General features: G+C 45.2%; 1 protein-coding gene across 5 annotated transcripts; it reads right to left on the bottom strand.

Annotated features, from left to right (window-relative positions):
* Positions 1-115: 115 nt before the first annotated feature.
* On the bottom strand, positions 116-19849 carry slc39a14 (solute carrier family 39 member 14). Of its 5 annotated transcripts, XM_061260236.1 has the most exons (10): positions 19662-19849; positions 16931-16986; positions 14502-14846; positions 13066-13252; positions 9174-9343; positions 7813-7935; positions 6108-6317; positions 5381-5591; positions 4703-4887; positions 116-4272 (listed from the first exon to the last, which is right to left on the bottom strand). In XM_061260236.1, the coding sequence occupies exons 3-10, from the start codon at positions 14748-14750 to the stop codon at positions 4120-4122; spliced, it is 1488 nt and encodes a 495-aa protein (XP_061116220.1). In that variant the 5' UTR covers positions 14751-14846; positions 16931-16986; positions 19662-19849; the 3' UTR covers positions 116-4119. The 5 variants fall into 5 exon arrangements, with proteins under 5 accessions (XP_061116220.1, XP_061116218.1, XP_061116219.1 ...); XM_061260234.1 differs by lacking the exon at positions 16931-16986 and having other exon boundaries at positions 14502-14849; XM_061260235.1 differs by lacking the exon at positions 16931-16986.
* Between the last annotated feature and the right edge of the window lie 2034 nt (positions 19850-21883).

Below are 21883 nucleotides of genomic sequence, written 5' to 3'. Positions count from 1 at the left end.
GTCAATTATACATTAACATACACTAACATACACATTAAACCTTATGGAGAATGGCAAAAGAAAATACAAGCTACTTACTCACAACAAAGAAAGGAAGGCAATGGAGAAAGGCATATATATTTGAAAAAAGGTTTATAAAAAGAAGTTTCCACTACACAATGAAAAGGCATGATGGAGTGTCCCCATTACAATAGCAGGAGATAAAAATAAACACACATTTCAGGACATAGATTCATTAATAAGTACTAGCCCTAAGCACCTAAGCATAATCAATAAATAAATACATCTCCAAAACAGGTCAAATCTCATATGAATTACCTGACTATTTAAAATCTGCTCCCATGACAAGAAAAAAAGAAAAAAGAAAAGAAAAACAGCATTTAGGTGCATATCTTGAATTATCTTAGGATATAGAATCACTTTTAGGGAGCATGATGATGTAAAGCTATAAGATATGAAGAACACATGATCTTTGTATTAATTATTAATTTTATGAAATCATATGATGGCATAAATGTCTTAAATTCATGAAATATTACCAAATGAATAAATTGGGGTTTGCTTTCATTTGAAACCAATCAATGCAACCTGAAAAATAATGAACATAAAAAAGTACTCACATGACCCATTTCTGAAAAGTCTGAAAAGTTCCCTTAACAGAAAAAGCAGTAGTAGAACACAGCAGAGAAAGTGTTCACCATCTGTACACAGCTTGTTGGGAAAACCAGTTCCCAAACTTCTCAGGGCGTATAACCATTTGCACAGGCCTCCAAATGCTCCTCCAAAATAAATATAAAGAATATAAAACCAGTGATGAAGGCTTGTTCACTAACATAGACTGTTTACATGTTGTTTAATTCTACAACAAATCTTCTACAGTATATGCTCCTGAAACTCCACACAAAACAAGTTCATGTTTTACTTCTTGTACATTATGCAAGTGTCATGGATGACTAAAGACACCGCAGTTTTATTTGAATTTAATGTCCCTTGTAGTATAGGTTTAATCATGGTAGAACATATGGTTCTTGAGATGAACACCAAGGTCGGGGACATAGATGAATTGCTGGGTCTGAGGAGGATGACTTTTCAGAGACAAAATCCTGAGGGCATACTTAATGAAAGTTCCCTCCCCTAAACAAGGAATACAAAGCTAGTACTGTATATGAATTCACTATAAACTTTAAGCTAAAAGGATCGATAATTAAATCTGTAGATACAGATGAGGAATTGTCTAGATCACAAAGAAATAAATTATATCTCCTTTTCCATTTTTATTCACTTATTTTAAGCGCAGATAATCACATCAGGTAAAAGGAAAGCAACATCCATTAAATGCATCACCATCCATTACTTCGATAACTAGGAGGCTGACCATAAACAGATGGACAGTAATGGTTGTCAAGTATACACATGGCTTTTTGTGCTGTTCTTTACTTCATTAAAACTTCTTCAAGACAGAAAAGAAAAAACCCTTGCCTGGGACTGAAAATCACAGAGAGTAAGGAGAAACTTCATTCAGCAGACAGCAGTCACATGTTGCATACATTTACCCACATTAAATAACCACCATCCTTCCTACGATATCTAAATGTATTTTGCCTTCAGCTCTGTACTACACATTGCATGTGACAAAAGTGGATGTAATATAAAATGACTGTATTTTTCATTTCTAGTACAATACAGTATATGAGGCACAGAAAATGTGTATTCACGTACACCACAAAAGCCACCAAAACAAAGGCTACAGCAGTCGGATCCTTGAATCAGTTTTGAGTCTGTTACCGTTTTGAGTAAGGGATGTGCGCATCTGTAATAGAAAAAAGCCTACTTCAATACTGCAGGGAGATCTGAGTGAGAACTGTCTGCCACACAGCTGAGAGAACTGGCACACCTTCAACATATTAATGCGTTTGTGCAAATGAACAAAACTAACATCTTTGTAGATGGGTCTCGTGTAGCCTCACACCGAGGAGAAGGTCACACGGTCAGCTTTTAGTGCGCATAAAATTACTGCGGTTACGAAAGGCTTTGTCTCCCCCTTCTGGCCATAGTTTACACTGCACCTTTTTCCAGTCCACAACTGTCACAACAGAAATCAAAGTGTGTCATAACAAATATGATCTATGCAACACACATGTCCGAGAATATACCTATTGTGGAGAAACACATTAACTGAAGCTTGTAAGAATTGGGACTGGCGCCATAAGATGCTTTAAATAGAACACTGAAAACAAATAGAACATAAGCAGGGTGTCCAATTTAGCGGTCACTTGTTCTATATAAGCTTATGTGATGTAGGTTCACCATACACACAGGTCTGCAAAAATAAAGTACAATTTCTTTTTGCATATAACACAACTATATGGTTGCATGTAAACAATTCACAACTACAGCTGACATTTCAAACTTTTGAACCAGATCACCAGTCATGTGTTTCTGCTCACTGTTTAACAGCACTATTAGATATTACCGGCATGACGCTCCTAACAACTTGCGCGATTTGCGACCAAAAATTATATTATCTACAGACCTGAAAGCAAATGAGCCTCGCAACAAACCCCTGAACACAAATACTTGATGGTTGTTATAAGAATGATAGCCTATCTGACTAAACACATTCCAGCTGAGCACTCCTCCCTGTCTCCAACCCTGGCTCTGCCTCCATTCATTTAACTAGCTAGCCCTGCCTTGCTAGAAGGCTTTTTGAAAGCAGTTCCACTGAAAGTAGCCATCAGGGAAACTGCAAGTTTGTGCAAGAACAGACACTTACAGCCTACTTCAATAAGTGAGTAGTGTCATAATATCGACGGTCTTTTATCACATCTGGCGCAGAAAACAACAAACCTAGTTACGTGGGTCCACACTGTGGGTCTGCATATTTGATCCCTGGTTTTTCATTACATGATCATAATAGACATGTTTAATTCATTAAACATAATTAATAACAGATGAATAAGGATAATAAAAAGAATGTCTTCAGTATGAGAACAGCATCCAGGGATAAAACTGCATTTGTGCAGTATCTGACAGTTCAGTTCAGCTCAGTTCACCACACACGGATAGTCCACAGAGACCCTGATTCACACTGAGCGGGGCTCTGTGCTAGGTCTACAGGAAAATGCTCAACTGAGCCGCTGCTGACCGTCCTAAACAATAATAACATAATAAAAAAAATTAAATTAAATATAGAAAAATAAAATGCTAGACTACAAAGACAACATTTTCCATAAGACAAATTTAAGAGCTGCAATTAGATTTCTTTAAAAAGCACTTCACGTAGAAGAACAGCTCGTATTTGGTCTTTGAGCTCGGTCTCAATCCCTATGAGCCAGCCAACCGTTTCACGGTATGAAAATAGAAAGAAAATTAATACAAATTACCATTTACACGGACAGTCTTTTGGGGGCAATTTGTTTTACCAAAAAAAAAACTCAACAAGAACAAACATTTACACAGGCAATGTTCTCTCAGTGTCACTCTGGGATTTTGGTATGGAATGAACTGTTCTAAGGTACGTCGCTTCTCAAGGGAAGAGGTCTTCATGAGCTTCGAGGGATATCGAAGAAAGCGGTCAGTGCAAAGTGCTCTGAAATCAGCATCATAAAGGGACTCCGGGCAAAGAGTGTGGGTCCATAGGTGAAGTCAGGGTCTGATTTCCAGACCTCCATTGGTAATCCAGACAGTCCCAGGATAAATTAAAATGGTACCACCCCCATAGATTTGGTCTCAGGTAATAGGACCGATTCCCAATTATTACTGCACTTCATAAACCTCCAAGGCTGAAAATGCCCCTACATCTGTGCCTTCTTTTTTTTTTTCCTTTCAATTTATAAGTCGGCTGACGGAGATATTTTCCACATGGTAGCTCTGGGCTTCCATAAGACGCGTTTTACGGGATCTCCATTTCCCTCGGGCAGGGGGCAGAGTTCAAAGGTCAGAAGAGTAGGAAGGGAGATCTCGTGGAAGCCACTGAGTGTAGGGATGCAGTACTGCCTATGGGAACACAGGTTTCTGGGTTGTGATACAGGATGAGGAGGAGAGCGAGGGATCCCTGGGGGCAGGGGGCAGAGGTCAGAGGTCAGATGAGGAGGAGAGTGAGGGATCCCTGGGGCAGGCCTAGCCCAGCTGGATCTGCCCTGAGTACATGGTAAGCAGCAGCATGATAGCGAAGCCCGTCAGCAGCCCCGCGTTCTGGATGGCGAAGGTGAGCAGCGAGCCGCTGCCCCCACCCTCCTCTTCCTCCCGGCTCACCTCGTTCATCTCTGGGAACTGAGAACGACGAGGGGGTTAGAGGAGAACCCAGTTTACATGTCTAAAACACAACCGTCACACTTTACACTGAGGTACGTGAGCTGGCATAAACTATTAATGATGTACAAATACATAAACAAAGCTGTACAGATTTAACTTCTCAGTAGCCACTACATTAGTCCAATATCAATGTAACCTTTTTGTAAGGGGTTACCAACACAACTGGTATTACTGTGCAAGGTTCCTAGGTGCATTCTCATAGTTTCACAAATGCAGTATTCCTGACATTAATGCAATCATCATAAAAACAAGTGAATTAAGACCCTAGGTAGGCCAAATGGTTGGTTATTTTGCCATTAGAATGATAATACAACGCAACATAATCTGGCATTCGACTCCCAGGCATTGGCCATTAAGGTAGTGTTACGTCTCTGTGTCGAACACTCACCATATCAGCCAGGGCGATGTAGAGGAACATGCCCCCGGCCAGGGCGAAGATCCAGTTAGGAGAGAAGTGGCTGCCAGCCAAGATGCCAAAGCCCATGCCCAGGTAACAGCAGCAGGCCGACAGGAAGTTAAAGAACAGGGCCTGCTGTAAGCTCATCCCGGCATTGAGCAGGATCACAAAGTCACCTGACAGGAAGAACATGCAGACCGGTGAGACAACCTGTACAGCCTGCTCAGTTTTAGTGTCACATTGTGCACTTTTATATTGTTGGGCTGATGGACTTGTGTAATGACTGCCTACATTTGTCCATTTCATTCTGTTGCTTCTGTTTAACCATCTTAGTCTTCAGAGTGCCATGTGGCATGACACTGGCAGCAGGTTGCCAGTTCAAACCCCTCGCCCGGGCTGTGTCGAAGTGTGTCTGAGCAAGACACCTAACCCCCAACTGCTCCCGATGAGATGATTGGCACCTTGCATGGTAGCCAATCGCCGTTGGTGTGAGTGAGTGAGTGTGTGAGTGTGTGTGTATGAATGGGAGAAACAGAAGCATGAATTGTACAGCGCTTTGGACAAAGACGCTATGTAAATGCAGTCCATTTACCATTTCCCTGACTGTGGCCTGTGATTGGGGGTTGGGGGATGGGGGATGGGGGATGGGGGTTGAGGGCCCTGCCTTACCCAGCTCGTGAGGGAACTCCTCGCACAGGATGGCCACGGAGGTGCTGACGCCCTGGAAAACCGACACGGTGAAGGAGGCCCCGATGGCCAGGCCGTCGATGAAGTTGTGCAGGCCGTCACTCAGGGTGATCATCCACGCCAGCGTGCCGATGTCCGAGTACGCCGTGCCCTTCAGCCAATAGCAGCCGCCCCTGCCCGGGTTCTGCGTGTCCTGCGGTCCATACAGGCACGAGTCACGGGGCAGCTGTAAACTTATCTGCACCCTACACTCTGCTCCACACTGACCTGTACAGTCTTCCCCACACTGACCTGTACAGTCTGCTCCACACTGACCTGTACAGTCTTCCCCACACTGACCTGTACAGTCTGCCCCACACACTGACCTGCACAGTCGGCTCCACACTGACCTGTACAGTCTTCCCCACACTGTCCCACACAGTCTGCCCCACACACTGACCTGCACAGTCTGCCCCACACAGTCTGCCCCACACAGTCTGTCCCACACAGTCTGTCCCACACAGTCTGTCCCACACACTGCCCCACACAGTCTGACCCACACAGTCTGACCCACACAGTCTGACCCACACACTGCCCTGCACACTGACCTGCACAGACTACCCCACAGTCTGTCCCACACAGTCTGTCCCACACAGTCTGTCCCACACAGTCTGTCCCACACAGTCTGTCCCACACAGTCTGCCCCACACAGTCTGCCCCACACACTGACCTGCACAGTCTGTCCTGCGCTGAGCACCCTGCCGTCCTCACTCGGGCCGTTGGCGCTCCTCTCCGCGTCGGGCAGGGTCAGCCCCGCCTCTCCGTTCTGTAGCTTCTCCGTCACCCCGTCTTCCATATCCGCCTTGGAGGCGTAGTGCTCAGCCGGGTAGTGACCGTGACTGTGACCCTGACCATGACCGTGACCATGAGCCTTGGCCTTCTGAAACGGTAGACGAGCGGAAAGCAGGTTAAAACGGTCGGTGGAATGGCGTTCTTCTTACACTGTGCAGTGCATAACTGTGCCACAGACTACATTATAAAACGGGGCCTTCCGATTCAGGATGCTGATTGGCCGAGATCGCGTTCCACAGCAAATAAATGTAAATCCAGTACAGTGACAGTTAACCAAACAAGGTGTTTGTAAAGAGCATGACCCCATTTTACTTTATTCACCATACAGCACAGGCTCTCGCTGTGTACTGCTTGATGTGCAGTGAATCTGGACATCCACAAGGGGGGGCCCTCAACAAGGTTATTGGTGCTCATTTTGGTTACATCAGTGACATCACAGGATCAAATACAGCAAGCACAAAGACAAAGACAATTCATCACAAATATTAATAACCTGCTAGCTGATGAGCAACAGTGAAACTTAACTGAGTTCATCACAACTGATGATCGACTATAATGGCACTTATATAGTTATATATAGATACTGCTGTGTTTTGTATTAGCTATTGTATTGTTATACTCAGGGTATTTTAGCAGACAACCATGGTATGCTAGTTTGTAAGTTGATGTACTCTTCAAGGGTTCCGATCGTATCTGTATGGTCACGCTAGGACTCGGAACCGTACTGTCCTCTAGGGTCCTCTTCACACTTGTTCCTGTGTTCAATCTGCACTTCATTGTACGTCGCTCTGGATAAGAGCGTCTGCTAAATGCCTTGTAATGTAATTTAATGATCGTTGCCCTTCAGTTGAAGCATCGATAGAACCTCCATTTTTTGCAACAGCAAGTCTGGAGGAATTCTCAATATTGTCCGATCTCTGTAGCACATGTACTGTGTACATCTCCTATAGACTCTTGGGAACAAGATGAGCCCACCTACAAGCTTTGTCCAGCCTTGTACGGTGACCCCACTGCCTTTCTAAGCTGACCAGCCACAGCCACAACTATCTGTATCCACTGAACAAAATAAATATTTTATGTGATAAAAATACATCAATACGTAACAAATATGAAAATCACTAAAGATTCAACAAAACTGTTCATGATTCATTATTTGTATGCAGCTGCTGCATTTGTGTAACAGTTGGCCCGCGATATGAAATATGAACTCTGCAGGATTCTACGCCTTGTTCTTTAAAATTTGAATTTAATTTCAATAGCTGGGAATATGGAACATTCAAGACGTCAGACCTACCATGGAAAACCATAATCACACAAGGAATCTGGACCTGCATTCCATCCATCCGTGACTGAACTTGACATCAGACAAGATAATTTGGAGTGTTGTAGCCTAAAGCCAGCTGAGCAGGCTGAACCAGTCCGTGGTATCAACCGTTGAGATCGGCTTTCGCTTCAAAATCGCATTCCGCTCCTTCGAGTACGAGACGACACGCCTAAGCCAGGCCCAAACGTATCTGGAAGGTCAGGTCTGGCACAGTGAGGTTTCCCCAAACGCAGGACAGAGACCCTGCGGCCCTTCTTACCCTGTCCTTGGGCTTCAGCACCATCTTCAGGACCTTCTCGGTGAAGAAGAACAGGTAGAAGCCCCCGAACACCACGGCCGACTTGGAGACGTAGTAAGCTTCCATGGGGTCAAAGCCAAAAGCCTAACGTGGAAAATGGAGCGTGTTATGGAAAGATGGAGGGACATACTTCACATGACATGTGTCACTAGAAAATTACATTGTTTAAATTACTGTTCCTGAGCTACTTGATCGGTCTAAAATAACTGACCTGAGACTTGTTACTGAGCATGAGCTGAACATTGTTCATTGTTGAATATTTTTGTTGAAAATGTCTTAGAGAAAGAACATTTCTAGATAGCATTCTGCATAGTATAGCTTCTGAATGTCAATATGACAAATGATCTCAACGATTACATCACACGCAAGCATTTGAAATATGAATTAGAGAGTGAGCGTTATGTAACTGGAATATCTTGTACTTCGAGTATTCATTTCTAGTTCCTAGAGATCAGCGTCTGATTTTGTACTTCACTTTTTTTCTGTTCTTTACAATTAAGCCCTAACATCAGTTTAGTTTTTAGTTTTTTTTATCAACACAAAACAATTTTGAAAGCAAAAAAAAAAAATTAAAATGAAGACTAACAGATTTCATCATACTGTGGTAGATTTAATGCTGCAGATCAGCACTTTTCAAAAGTGCAATCAATAAAAAAAGTCAAGCAAACCAACTGAATGTTAATTTAAAAGTTTATAAAGTGAATAAATGTGATCATAAAAAAGATAAGGAATAAAAATGATAGTCCTATTAAACACTTAAAAATAAAATTGATGTGCTGTTCTTTGAGTAATGGTAGCTTTCTCATCCCTCGGTAATATACCTTGCTTGATGTGTTAGTTCAAAGGTCCTTGTATAATTCCAAATCGTGAACCATTATCGATTCCATCAACCATTTCCCTAGAAAAATGATGGGAGACTCCTTGGATTATGTTGAATTAAAAAAATGACCAACATGCAGGCCTGTGAATGCCAATCTTCACCCATCAGTAATGTTGCTGAAGTCTCTATATTACTGTATTGATAAGCAGCAGCTAGACTTTGATCTAGGCCACATAAAGCACCGTTTAAATGTTTACTCTGAGGAAGTAACACCTCAAATCACAGCACCTCAAGTCAATGTTTCCCAGTCCAAATCCTCCAGGACCCAAACTGGCCTTCAGCGTTTAGTTCTAACTCCAATGGCGTCCCAGCACTGCAGAATGAGCCCAGCCCAGAGAAGACGGTCTGAGAGGAGCAGAGAGCTCCATTGGGTCTGGTTTTGGGTGGACAGGTAGGGTCCGGGAGGAGTGGAGCTGAAAGTGGCCCCAGGCACCCACGCTACCTCTGGAATGAGCTGAAACAGGGCGTTGGAGTAGAGCGTGCCAATGGCCAGGGCTATGAAGTACAGGAGCAGCCGCTTGTAAAAGGTTTTCCTCATGAAGGGCACCACGCTGGCGCCCACCAGGGAGCACAGGGAGATGACCGTGACGCACAGGAACCCATAACCCCAGACTGACCATGACCGCGGAGAGAGGGAGAGAGGAGGGGGGGTACAGAGCAGACAGGAGAGAGAGAGAGAGAGAGAGAGAAAAAAAACAAGTGAATTGTTTTTTATGATTTAGTGGAAATCAGTGCGGATGCACATATTCTTAAAGAGGATATCCTTTAAGAGTAGGTGCATGACCTTACCAGCGGATTTAACCCCAACTGAAACGGCAGTCACCCCATCACCAGAGAATTGCAGTCTATATGCCCCTTTACAAGATGGCCGCCCTCCTCACTCTCACACCAGGATGTGCCTGGAGGCCCTGTGTATTCAGAGACCGGGGGGGGAAAGGGAAACGCACGCGACTGACTCGCACATCCTGCCCAGACGCGCACCGTCTTGCTGTAGGAGAACAGAGCTCCATTTTGTTTTTCCCTGTCCATCTGTTCCGTGATTGATGAGGACTTCACACGAGAACAATGGCTTTGATCCAGAGAAGAAAAGGTTCGGGAGGACATTAAAACAGTAGGCACAGCGAGATTCCAGGTTTTTTGGGGGCGTGCTCGGAATTGGACCGGGGTGGTGGAGAGAGACACAGTGCTGCGGCGAGCGACCAAGCGTTCACCTGCGGACAGACATCCTTTCTGCCCCTGAGCTGCAGGAAGAATCTCTCAGTGTTAAAAAGGCAGCAGTTAGTTCCACAGCAGAGATCACAGACAGGTACAGCTCTCAATAACCGCACTGTCTGCCAGGTTGCTACCCTGAGGGCCCAGAGACAAGACCATACCCCGCCCACCACTCCTCCCTCTTCTGCGATTGGCCGGTGCGCACACAGACTCCCGTGACTGACGAGCCTACAGGCTCTTTCTCGTAGCTCCAGATCAGGTGTACTGCACCCAGCTTTGCATACCTACGGGCCAGAAGATGTCTAGATGTCTAGGCCAAATTTTGACTAGATTCTGGCGAGGTTTTAGTGAAGTAGAGATTAAATCGCATCAGTCATCCCCTTTTAAAAGCTGTGTGCCGACACAGGCCCATCCAGAACGCTCGATGGCGCATTCAAAACCTGAACCAATCACAGGGTCCTCAGGAGAATCACCAACGAATCACAGACACCTTAGGAGAATCATAATTTTTCATTAGAAACGAGCACTTTTTTTGGTCAAGTGCCAAACTCTTCCCCTTTCAGGGAAGCCCAGGAGGAGAGGAAAAACAGTAAATGAAGCAAAAAGGTGAGGAAAATATTTGATGTTTTTGGTTAAGCCCTGTCCGGACAGAGCAGGGGGGCAGACGAGAGGGGGGCGAGGGGATATTGGGGGGGGGGGGGGGGGGGGGGGCGTTACTGCACCTCGGGCAACAGCTGGAAGGCAGCGGTGGAGAAGAGAGTCCCGATGGACAGGGCGATGAAATAGACGAGCACCAGGCGCATGAAGCGCGTCTTCATGCAGGGCACCACGAACACCCCAGTGAGGGCGAAGACGCTCACCAGAGTCACGCTCAGAACAGAGAAACCCCACACTGTGGGACAGAGAGCACAGGGGCCGCAGTTAGCACCTCTCGCCACCGGGGGAAGCACTGGACACCGCTGACACTGCCCTGCCAGCTCCATTCTTTGATGTTATTTATTTATTCATTTTCATTTCGTTATATTATTGTCGTAATATTATTTTTCTTTTTTGTTATCATAAATTGATGCTGGTTATTATTATTATGTTATTTTCTATTATTATTATTATTATTATTATTACTTTAACTGGATCTGTTGGATCTGCATTTTATGAGGTCCCAAGGAAGACTAGCCCGTCTCCTAAGTAAACAACAAATAACAATTCCGACATTCAACATCTGTCTGACGTACAGAAAGCCATGTGTCAGAGATGGGAGGGGAACATTTAGAAGAGATGAGACAAGATGATCTGTTATCAGGAGACAGGCGCGCAAGACTGCAGACGAAACGAAAACATCAGGCTTCAGATGGGCCAGATTTAATCAGAACAGGCGACTCCAGAGACTGGAAAAATAAAAAAATAAATAAAATAAAATAAAAAAACAAGGCCTGAAAAAAAACACCTGAAAGAGCAGACTCGTTGTGTTAATTCTGTAATGAGCGATTCCACATCAGCTGCTCACCTTTCAAACAGAGGGAAATCTGTAGCATTAGTGCAGGGCAACAGTCAAAATAGACGGCACAAAACAGGACCAGTTCACCGGGTTCAACTCAAACAGTCTCGTTAAAGTGACAACACCTTATGCATAACCGCTTTTCCGCCTCAAGGCAGTTTGATACAGCGACTGTATAAAGCACTGCATTCATATGCTCAGGCTTCTCCGAGACAAAGAGCAAGAGAAACTCCACAAACCCCAAAGCGAGCAGAAGTCATTATGTGTCATTAGTGAGTCAGTGAACTGAATGAATCAAGTGTGGGGGGGTTCTGAAGAGCAGCACTGTAATTGGTGTGTGTGAGAGTCGGTCACTGAAGACGTGTGTGGCGCTCTGAAGAGCAGCACTGTCGGTGGTGTGCGTGAGTCAGTCACTGAAGACGTGTGCGGCGCTCTGCCCGCCCTCCGGCTGGTGAGGTGCAGCCCTCACGTCATCACCCTCCACAGCACCCCTCGAAACAGGGCTGGGGCGAATCTCCTGTGAGCCCCCAGCTGGCCTGACCTCTGAGAGGGGAAGAGGAAGACGTTAATAGACCGTGACAGCGGATTAAAGGGAGAGAGCGCGGCTGGGGAATTGTCCAGCGCAGGGAATCCTGTCCTCAGCGTTTCGCCTCGATCCTGCTCAGAGCTCGGGGGTGACATTAGCGAAGAAAAAGACTAATCGTGCAGAATGACCAGAGACAAACTCTCAAACATCAACAGCCCTGCTGCCAGAAAACGCACACATAAATAACCTGGCACATGAGGGCAACTCGTTTACAAAAAGCTGATGAAGTGAAGTGGCAGGGAAGACCATGGAGAAGACGTTTAAGGTGTTTAACTGTGTTGTTGAAAATACAGCATGTTAAGATCATTAACTCCGTTTACTTCCTGTGAAAACAGGGGACAAATTACAGGGTTCAGTTCCAGCTTTTTGCATTCAGAAATAACTGTTGAAAAAGGAGGGAAAACATTCCTTATAAACAATGTGACCGTAAACCCACAACTGCTAGTGCGTCGGAGCGCTAATATTTGTACAACAACGATAATGTTATCCCCAAACAAGGAACCTGTACCCAAGTGAACTTCATTACCTCTAACCAACCTTCCATTATAAGCTTTTTGCTAACTACCACCTACACTTCCAACAATGAATACAGCCTTTCCTTTGGTTTTGACAAGAGATCCTAAAGCAAACAGCCCAGTCCACAAATCACCCCCATTGGATGCATTGGAAGACCGAGCAGAAGTAAACATCCACAGGCACCCATGTGCCATGGTGCATCCCATTTTCATCACCATGTACATCGCAACAATCTAAACAATAATTTCTGAATTTGACATGTATACAGCCCCATTAAAAAAAGGACATGTATTCCTACACACAGACTTTTCCCCCCACAATTACTCATCTGTAAACACTTCAGTCTGTGACCTTCATCAAGACACCAGACTGTCTTGCTAAAGGTCACACTACTAAACCCTGACAAACACATGCAGAGAAAAGCGTAGGCGGGACGGTGTTTGTGTTTTATCAAAAGTTCAGAACCCGGGGGAACTTCGACCGAGCAGGCGGGCATGTCGCCGGACGCCCCCCAAAAAAGTTCACCTTCAGCCGGAGAAGGCCCCGCCTCTGGAGGCGCGTCATTGGTCGGCTCCTTCTTCTTCTCCGCCCCGCAGTCGCCGGCGTCCAGCTGTTGGAGGATGGTGGGGCACACCTCCTGCAGGCCTCGGCTGTCCAGCCGCGACTGCTCGTCCAGACCGTGCGTGCCCAGCAACACGTCCGCCGACAAGCACTGTCAACAGAGGCCACAGGGCGTCGACCTTCAGAACGCTGACCACGGCCTTCTGCGCCATGCTCGCACCAACCGTTAGCGTTCGTGGCGAACAGAAAATATGCTACGGGTCAAGTGCTTTAAACAAACTGATGAAATCGCCCGTATCTGCCCCATGTAAGAGCACAAAATAGCCAAAATAATGAATAAGCACAGATACCCATGAAGGTCTAACATCCGAAGTCCTTCGGCACAGGGATATAAATTCAAACAACAAAGCATCTCGCTCTCGCCCTCACACACATGCAGACACATTAGACACTTGTTACAGATCACAATGTCTGCATAGTGTACAACACAGATAAGCCAAGATGTATTTTGTCCCCCTCACTCTCAATGCTAGCCTTGCTGCTGAAGTTCTTGTGACTAGGCTGCAGGATTACCCATTTCATAATCCCCTCTCATTCTCATGGGCTCTGATGAGCTGTATAACTAGAATGGTGCAAAGCTAGGAAAAAATGCTAAATATGCCAAATGCCTACCTAGGTTACATAAGCGCAGAAGCGAAAATGCAAAGCCAGATTGGGAGGCTACGAAAGACCTGTAAGTCGACCAAAAAAATGCTCAGGGCAATTATATAAATGGTAAATGTCTGCACTTATATAGCGCCTTTATCCAAAGCGCTGTACATTTGATGCTTATCAGTCACCCATTCCTACATGCACACACACTCACATACTAACGGTGATCGGCTGCCATGCAAGGCACCAACCAGCTCGTCAGGAGCAATTGGGGGTTAGGTGTCTTGCTCAAGGACACTTCGACACACCCAGGGCGGGAATCGAACCAGCAACCCTCCGACTGCCAGACGACTGCTTTCCTCCTGAGCGAATGTCACACCTATACATATACCTATACTGATACTGATAAATGATACTCATTTGCAATATAACTATCACCATGGGGGGGCCGCGGTGGCGTACAGCCAAAGTAACGGACCTTGATGCAGGCAGCAGTTTGTTAGTTGCACACCGAGGACCGGGGTTCGATTTCTGTCAAAGCTGAGCTTGGCTGGCTCTCATGGAGCAGCATAGTTGGCTCGCTGCTCTGAGGGAGGGACTCAGCAGGGACTAGTATCCCCAGCTAGCACTAGCTGGATTAGATAGGGTGCAATTGGCTACCAAATTGGGAGAAAATGGAAAAAAAAAAAAAAAAGAGAGAGAAACTTTTTTTTTTTTTGTAAATAAATCGGGCGCAGCGAGGCACTCACTGTGGAAACGGCCGCTGTGGGGGTCAGTCTGCCCTGCCCGCCCTCCCCCAGCCCCACGTTCAGACGGGCCAGCAGCACGCGGAGCTGGGGCATGGAGATGGTGGCGTTGTCCCCGTAGCGGGACAGGAGGTCCTGGAGGAAGTGGGCCGGGGAGGGCTCCTCGGCGCCCCCTGCTGGCCCCAGCAGGCAGAGCAGCAGGGCCAGGGTCAGTGTCAGCTGGGTGACGCCATGGCCGGGCCTCTGGGTCATGACTCCTCCGGAGGGCACGGGACGGTGGGTGCGGCCGCTAACCAACGCTGGCCTGCGGCGGAAAAGAGCTGGAGGTCCCTCAGCTGGAGTAGGCCTCTGCTGGAGAGAGAGCAGGCACACGTTCACACACACTGGACCCGGGCGAGACATAAACACCACATAGAAAACAGATCATAATCTGGGATTAAAAACCTGACGAATAAATTTCCACACCTCTACCCACATCCTGAGCCAGGTCTCCTCGAGCAAAACACGGGACGGATGACAAAACGAGTGCAAGCTCGGCCGTTCCTAAACACTGCGGCCTTATTGCAACGTGGGTCGATCTTCCCACCTCGTCTGTGCGTGTCTGTGTGCAGCACGCAGGGCGGAGACAGGACCGAGAGCCTCTTTTACAGAGAGAGCAGAGGAGCTCCTCTCTGAGGGAGGAAGAGAGAGAGAGAGAGAGATAGAGAGAGAGAGGGAGAGGGAGAGGGGGGAAACTCCTTTTTTCTAAAAACGGCCTTGTGTTTGTTTTGGGCAGGGTGCCTTCAAGCAGACGGATGCCTGGGGCGAAACGGATTTGGGCCTCGGTCGCGCTCGGCTCAGTTCTGCGTAATTCTGTCGACGCCCGCAATGTGTTGCTGCAAGGCCCCGGTGGTGCTGAGCCGCTGGCAACACGTCCGGCAGGCCAACGTTTTTTTTTTTCACTCCCAGAAGCAGAAGCTCTCATTTCCTGACACAGAGGCAGGGGCCTGTGCAGCGGGGCCTCCCGGAGTCCACCGCACCGGTGTAACGCGAGCACCTCTCACCCATTCATTTTTCATGCGCCGCTCTCCGCCGAGAAGAAGTGGGGCGACGCACGGCCGGCCGTGGCCGCCGGCTTAAACGCGGTCACAACTGCACAGCACTCGTCTCTGCCCACGACACCGTCACAAAGCCCGCATCTGCTGGCACCCTCGCAGCCGCCAGCTATTTGTGGAGCGGTGATAAGAGGCCCTGTTGAGTCTAATTTACCAAATGCTGTCTTTATCATACCGGAGGGCTGCTGGAGCCCATATCGCTCTACTGGGGCAGAAGCTGCCATCACCTCCTCCAGAAGAACTCCCCGTTACAGGGCAGAAAAAATATTTGGGCCTCACACGACTAAGGCACTAACACCAGTAATGGCTCCAGCGTACTGCACTAAAGACCTAACAGACTCCACTCCTGGAGGCTCGGTCTGTGCCATATTTTTGTTCCAATCAATTCCAACCAGTTATAGTATTCTGACACACAAGCACAGAGTTTAGGGCTCTCACTGACTGTGCACAGTCTAGTTCCCTCAGCTTGACTATGCACAGAGTTTAGGTCTCTCACTGTGACTGTGCACAGACTTAGAGAGCGGCCTTCTCAGAAGAGCCCTGCAATTAAACTCCAGGCAGAGTGGAAAGGTCTTTGCGAGACACATTTTCCCCTGTCGTCGTCATTATCCGGGCGTGCTGAGCAGGCTTATCTTGGGAACAAGGTATGAATGTTGACGAGGAAAAGGCTCTGTTCATTAATGTTACAGGCAATCCCTGCGTGGCTTAGGTCATCATATGAATACCAGATGGAAAGTAAAATGCGCTGTAAAATATCACCAAGCCTAATTAAGGTATTATATCACTAAAAGACCGGACAGTGAGCCGACCGCCTAGAAGACCACAGTCTGACTGAGACAAAGGGAAAGAGAGCCTGTTGCGCATTAACGTCACGGAGCTGACATTTGATGGAATTAAAAACTCCTACCAATGCAATTTATAAACGCCTGTTTTAAAGCCCTGGCTGCGTTTGAAATAACTAGGCTTGCATTGTGATGTTGTCTGATGGACTGCACCTACTGCGGGCACAATCCCAATAAATTCCTTATGAATGAAGGCTGTTAAACTGAATACTTTGGTACAAGGTAGCTAAGCCAAGGCACCAACACCAGCAGTCTAGTGATAGAGTCTGTCTCAGCTACAATCAAAACTGCAGCTTATACGGGCTAAATGCATAAGCTGAACTTAACAAACAACTCTGTCAAAGGAGGTATGGTTCGATTAATTTTGCTCAATTTTTAAAAAACACCTAAAAACAGAAATTGTCAAACTGTAAATGGTCTAAATACATTCTTTCATTACAGAGCAATCATGTCAATGACATTTCAATACATGACAGTTTAATCAAACCAACTGTACCTGTGAATTACCTACAGGACAAAATATATCACCACGGTTGAAGATGAATTCCTCTTCTGCCATAACAAAAGACAAAACATGTTAAGAATGAAGGTGGAGGGATCTGCTTGACAGTCTTTCTCAGAAACAAGAGATAAAGAGATGGAAACACTTTCTAGGTGTTCATTAGCGGAGGTCTATTCCGGTATGACGGTGTCTCCTGGTAGTGCCTTTTATAAAGCAGGAGAATGCCAACGGGAAGCTTTCCGACCTCCAGAACTCAAATTAAATGACGCAAACTGCTCATTTTGGGCAGGTAATGTTCACGGTTTCTCTTAGCAGCCATTGTCTGCGTAAGGTGATGTTACCGCCAAGCTGTGTCATTAGCCAAAGCGCTACATCATCGCCCGCCACTACGTCACTGCAACACCAAACAGACACCTTCCGCTGAGGTGAAGCATCATGCCAGAATAGCAAACATCTCTCACTCTTTATAAGCACTTGCAAAGTTTTTTTTTTTTTTTTTTTTTTTTCAGTATTTTATATCAGATTATACAATCGACAATGACTTTAACGCACTAAATTGCTCACTGAACCAGGCAAATTCTTTAGGGTTCATAACCTTAAAACATATTATAGGCCCACAATTATTTTTATATATTCACCCATACACAGGGCTGTGCATCACCTTTTTTTGGGGTTAATTTCAATCTGAACTAAAGGCTGCACAGTCTTGGGCAACAAAATGAATGATGACATGCTAACGGTATTAGATGGCATGCTTCTACTTAGTCCACCATTTCCCTCTCAACAAGAAAATATCTTTAGAAACAGAAATAGTCACAGTACTGGTCCAGGGAAGCTGACCTAGAGGGGCTCCTGATCCCAACCCCCACCCACAGTCAGACACTAACCCTCTATGTAGTGCACAGTCCTACAGACAGTCCGCACAAGGTTTAATGCCTTTTTTGGAGGGGAAACCACAATCACTACTTTATATTATTTGTTTTTCCCCATTTTCCCTTCTTTTGCAAGAAGCATGAGCAAGGAATTTTGCTCACTTGATTATACTTTCCCAGAGGATAGAATAATTTCCCATGATGCCAGGGAAGACCTCTTCACTTCACACTTTCATGGAGGTTACTATATTGAAATGCACTGTTGCATTTATTAGAGGGTGTTACTCCACACAAATCTCATTCAATCATCAAAATGATCATTTCACAGACAATGGTTAGCTAGTTAGCTAGCTAGCACGCTAAATGAATATGGCACGCCAGCAAACTAAGATTTGATTTAGATCCAAGATATCTAGCTAATGTAGCCTTACTCCCTGATTAGATGATTATGGCCAATAGTCCCAAACTCGGCCCTGGAGTACCCCTGTGTACGCCGGTTTTCATTCCAACCACAATTGCCATTTAAGAATTTTAACAATCTTTCCTAAATGCTGAAGTGCTTTTCATCTTTTGAGGGATTATCTACTTTATACCACATTATGCCAATTGTAATGCGTTTCCTTAAAAGTATCAACACAATGTAGGTTTGCCCTGTTAATATTGGCTTAGCCTTTGCATTCTTCATCACCTTCCAAATGGTTGTCAATGTGCCCACACTTTCACTAATTAGGAGCCTACCGTTTCACTTTGAATCTTTACTTTGATCAGTTAAAAAATAATTGCAATACGTGTGCTTCCCTTTTGCAATATAGCACAATATGAACATGAATGTTATCCTTTATGGTATGCATAGCCATCTCACAAATTGTGGTCCAAGAAAGTAAGTTAATCGACTTAAACATGAAAAGCACCTAGCTAATTAAGAAAGATTAACAGCTTGATAAAAATTATTGCATTGCAATTGGAACGAAAACCAGCATACACAGGTACTCCATGATCGAGGTTGGGAGCCACTGCTAAAGTTAATACGTCAGACAGCATGATAAGTTACATGGTTGTCGTGACATCTGCTAATTTCCTAGTTTCTGCCTAGCTAGCAAGTCATTCATTACGCAAAATGACACAAATTGGGTCTGGGAACAATCTGGCTTTATTTAAAATGGGTGCCAGTCTAACAAATAAAACTCACGTCATTCGCCCCATGATAGCTAGTCTATCACAGTGAAAGCATCACGACTATCTCTGGTACGCAGCTAGCTAACCAATTCGCCTGCGAGCAAATGCCAAAATGTGGCAAACTTAAACTAGCGTTAAACCAGCCAATGTGCATTCAACGAATTGGTAGCGTTAACCAACTATTTGGTACACATATAGGCTAATGACAGCCAACGCCACATTGCCCATTTGATTTGAACATCAAATAATTTGAGCGGTGTGTGTGCTTTTGATAACTTGGTAAATACTACAGCAACATACACGTACACTGTATAGCGCGAGCTAAACACTAACGTTTGGTAGCTAGCACAACAATACAGTCAATAGAAGCTAGAGCTAGCTATGTTGGCTAGCAAGCTAGTGAACGAATCTTGATGCAACTAGATCGAGCTACTGGACCAATTTCTTGGAAGCCATTCGGGAATAACTAGCTAAATTACAAATGAAGCAATCAGTTTACATTTCGGGGTATTTAATTGCTTAACTTGGTAAGTTATCTAGCATGTCGGAAATGCCTGCCTTAAACCATCCTATCTTAATCGCTAGGAAACGTCGTTAGCTAGCTACCTATTCAGCACCGTTGCCTTTAAGGCCAACATTGACAGAACGTACGTAAATCAAGGCAAACTGCAAGCTACCTGCTGATGTTTTAGTTGGATTAAAAATATTCCGATATGTAGTCCTCGTTCGCTTTCTGTTAGATGTTCTATTATTCTTCAGTTGATGCTGTCGATTTTTAAAGACGCCAATGAGACACACACGTGTAGCTATCGCTAGGTTTTCTGATAAAGGCAGCTTAATATCTGTGGTCTACCGCTACCAAGTACCAACGTGTAACTAAGAGGCGGACATTGCTTTCCTCTACTGACGTCACCAAAGACCACGCCCCCTGTACATAGTTGAAATGTATCGACGGAAACATTCATGAAGTGTAGCAACGGTTCTGAACACAAAATAAATACATTCTGAGCTTATCATTTCAAATGACTTTGATAAATTGTTATCTAGCTAATTTGTCACGCGTACAAAAGTCATCAGACCACCAGGCATTTCTTACGGAGCGTTTTTGCTTTGAAAATAATTAATACATGTTTAATGCACTGTCAATATACGTAAAATGTATTTATTCATTCATTGTATTATATGTTATTTACTGATTTGTATTAACTTTTTCTAACATTCAAATGAAGATACTTAAATCAACGCTCCTGTGGGCACGTGCCAGTTGGCCTGCCTGATCAGTAAATAAGAGCTACTCTTGTCCTATCCGAAATTAGCATGGCATGAAAGCGGCATCTGGACGTAAGACTACTTTGCTACCTGCTACCTTTATTTGGTATGCTAGGTGTGTCATTTGCCAAACTAGAAACGCAAATTAGGGATGGGTCTAACTCTAAGACCGCCAGGGGTGTCTACGTTTAACATCACGTATGACGTGGTTGACCTGGGCTGTGTAACGTGCCCCACAAAAGCCCAGCAGCACAAGCACCAGTAGGCCTATATAACGTAAATTCAAACATAGTTTGAACGTAAATTCAGAGTTACGCCGTAACTGATTTAGTAACTACGTAGAGTTAAGATGCAACTTAAAATGTACACATACTCTCTACTAGGTGTAAAGTAATTCCTAAAACAGTCGTTGATATAGCACATCGATTTGAAAGATTGATAAACTTGTTGGAAGAGAAATTCAGCGCGGTATAAGCTAGCAGCGCATTTTCCGTGGTAGACGATGAGAACGGGTACAGGAGAGATGCTAGAGGGCACCCCTGCCTGGCGCCAGACCTCAATGCAAACGGGGCAGAGGGCTGCTGATTGACTATCACCCTGCCGATTATGTCAGATTTTTGTCCAGCGCAGGAGGGGACCAGGAATGTTTTCTCTAATACTCTCTCCAAGCCCACATGACTCACCCGGTCAAATGCTTTCTCCTGATCGAAGCTGAGAAGGCACAAGGGGGACCTCCGCTCCCCGGAGTAGATAATTAAATCACCCACTCCAGGTATCTTCTCAAGAAGGAGAGTCGCACCTGGGGGTTTTGGAGATGTCTGCTGTTCAGTTGCCAAAGCCAGGTAGTCTGAGAAGTGCACTACCCTGGTTGACGTTAGAAGGGCACGAATAGCGATTTGTTTTTTAAACGTGCGTGATTGGTCTGAATAAAGAAACGTTACTGTATGGCACAGTTTTTTTTTACTTACGGTCAACTTAGCTAAAGTATAGTGGAAGTATGAATTGTGCAAGCGTACAAAGACACCCTCTGGAGGGAGAAAGCCTCACAGCTCTGAGAGCAGTCGTGAAACTTCAGGTTAATTAGAAGTAGGTCTAGTGGCTGCCCTTATCCATGACTTCCAAGCGGAAACTGCGAGTAAGGAAAAATGAGTAGAAGGCGGTTAGTATGACCTGGGCACGTTACGCAGCCCACAGACATACGTGTCTATGACGCAGCCCAGGTCACCCACCTTACACGTGTCTTTGTTGGTATACATTACTCGACCTACACAGGGCGCAAGGTGGAAGATATCCATCAGTTTAGATTGCCTCTGGCGGTCTGGAAGAATGAAAACTACAGGTTCGCAGAGCATACCGTACAGCAGTTTTCAGGGTTTCTTTAGTTCTGCAACTAATTCCAGTGTACAGCATGTTGCAAATTTGAATATTATCTGAAAGAATCTTTACAGAAAGGCCATAGTTGTGCAGTTAGAATCAAGTGCAAATGGCAGATTTAAAGCATCTTTAGACATCAATGTATACCGTATATACAAGACATCTGTATGTATGTACACATGAATATGGAAGCAGGTGTATGTGTGGAAGAGTAGCAGTTGCCTTGGCAACAACTAACATCCAAATAAACAATAAA

This window comes from Conger conger, chromosome 11 (genome assembly GCF_963514075.1).
Source record: "Conger conger chromosome 11, fConCon1.1, whole genome shotgun sequence".
NCBI classification, from domain to species: domain Eukaryota; kingdom Metazoa; phylum Chordata; class Actinopteri; order Anguilliformes; family Congridae; genus Conger; species Conger conger.
The sequence above is the reverse complement of the archived record's forward strand: the minus strand, read 5'-3'. Positions and strand labels throughout refer to the sequence as shown.

Coding starts and splice junctions, on each gene's coding strand:
- slc39a14 (XM_061260233.1), bottom strand. Junction 10,836..13,065: donor GGGGCCTTCTCCGGCTGAAG/GTGAACTTTTTT, acceptor TCTGTCCCACAG/TGTGGGGTTTCTCTGTTCTG. Junction 5,592..6,107: donor GCGCAGGACAGACTGTGCAG/GTCAGTGTGTGG, acceptor TATGGACCGCAG/GACACGCAGAACCCGGGCAG.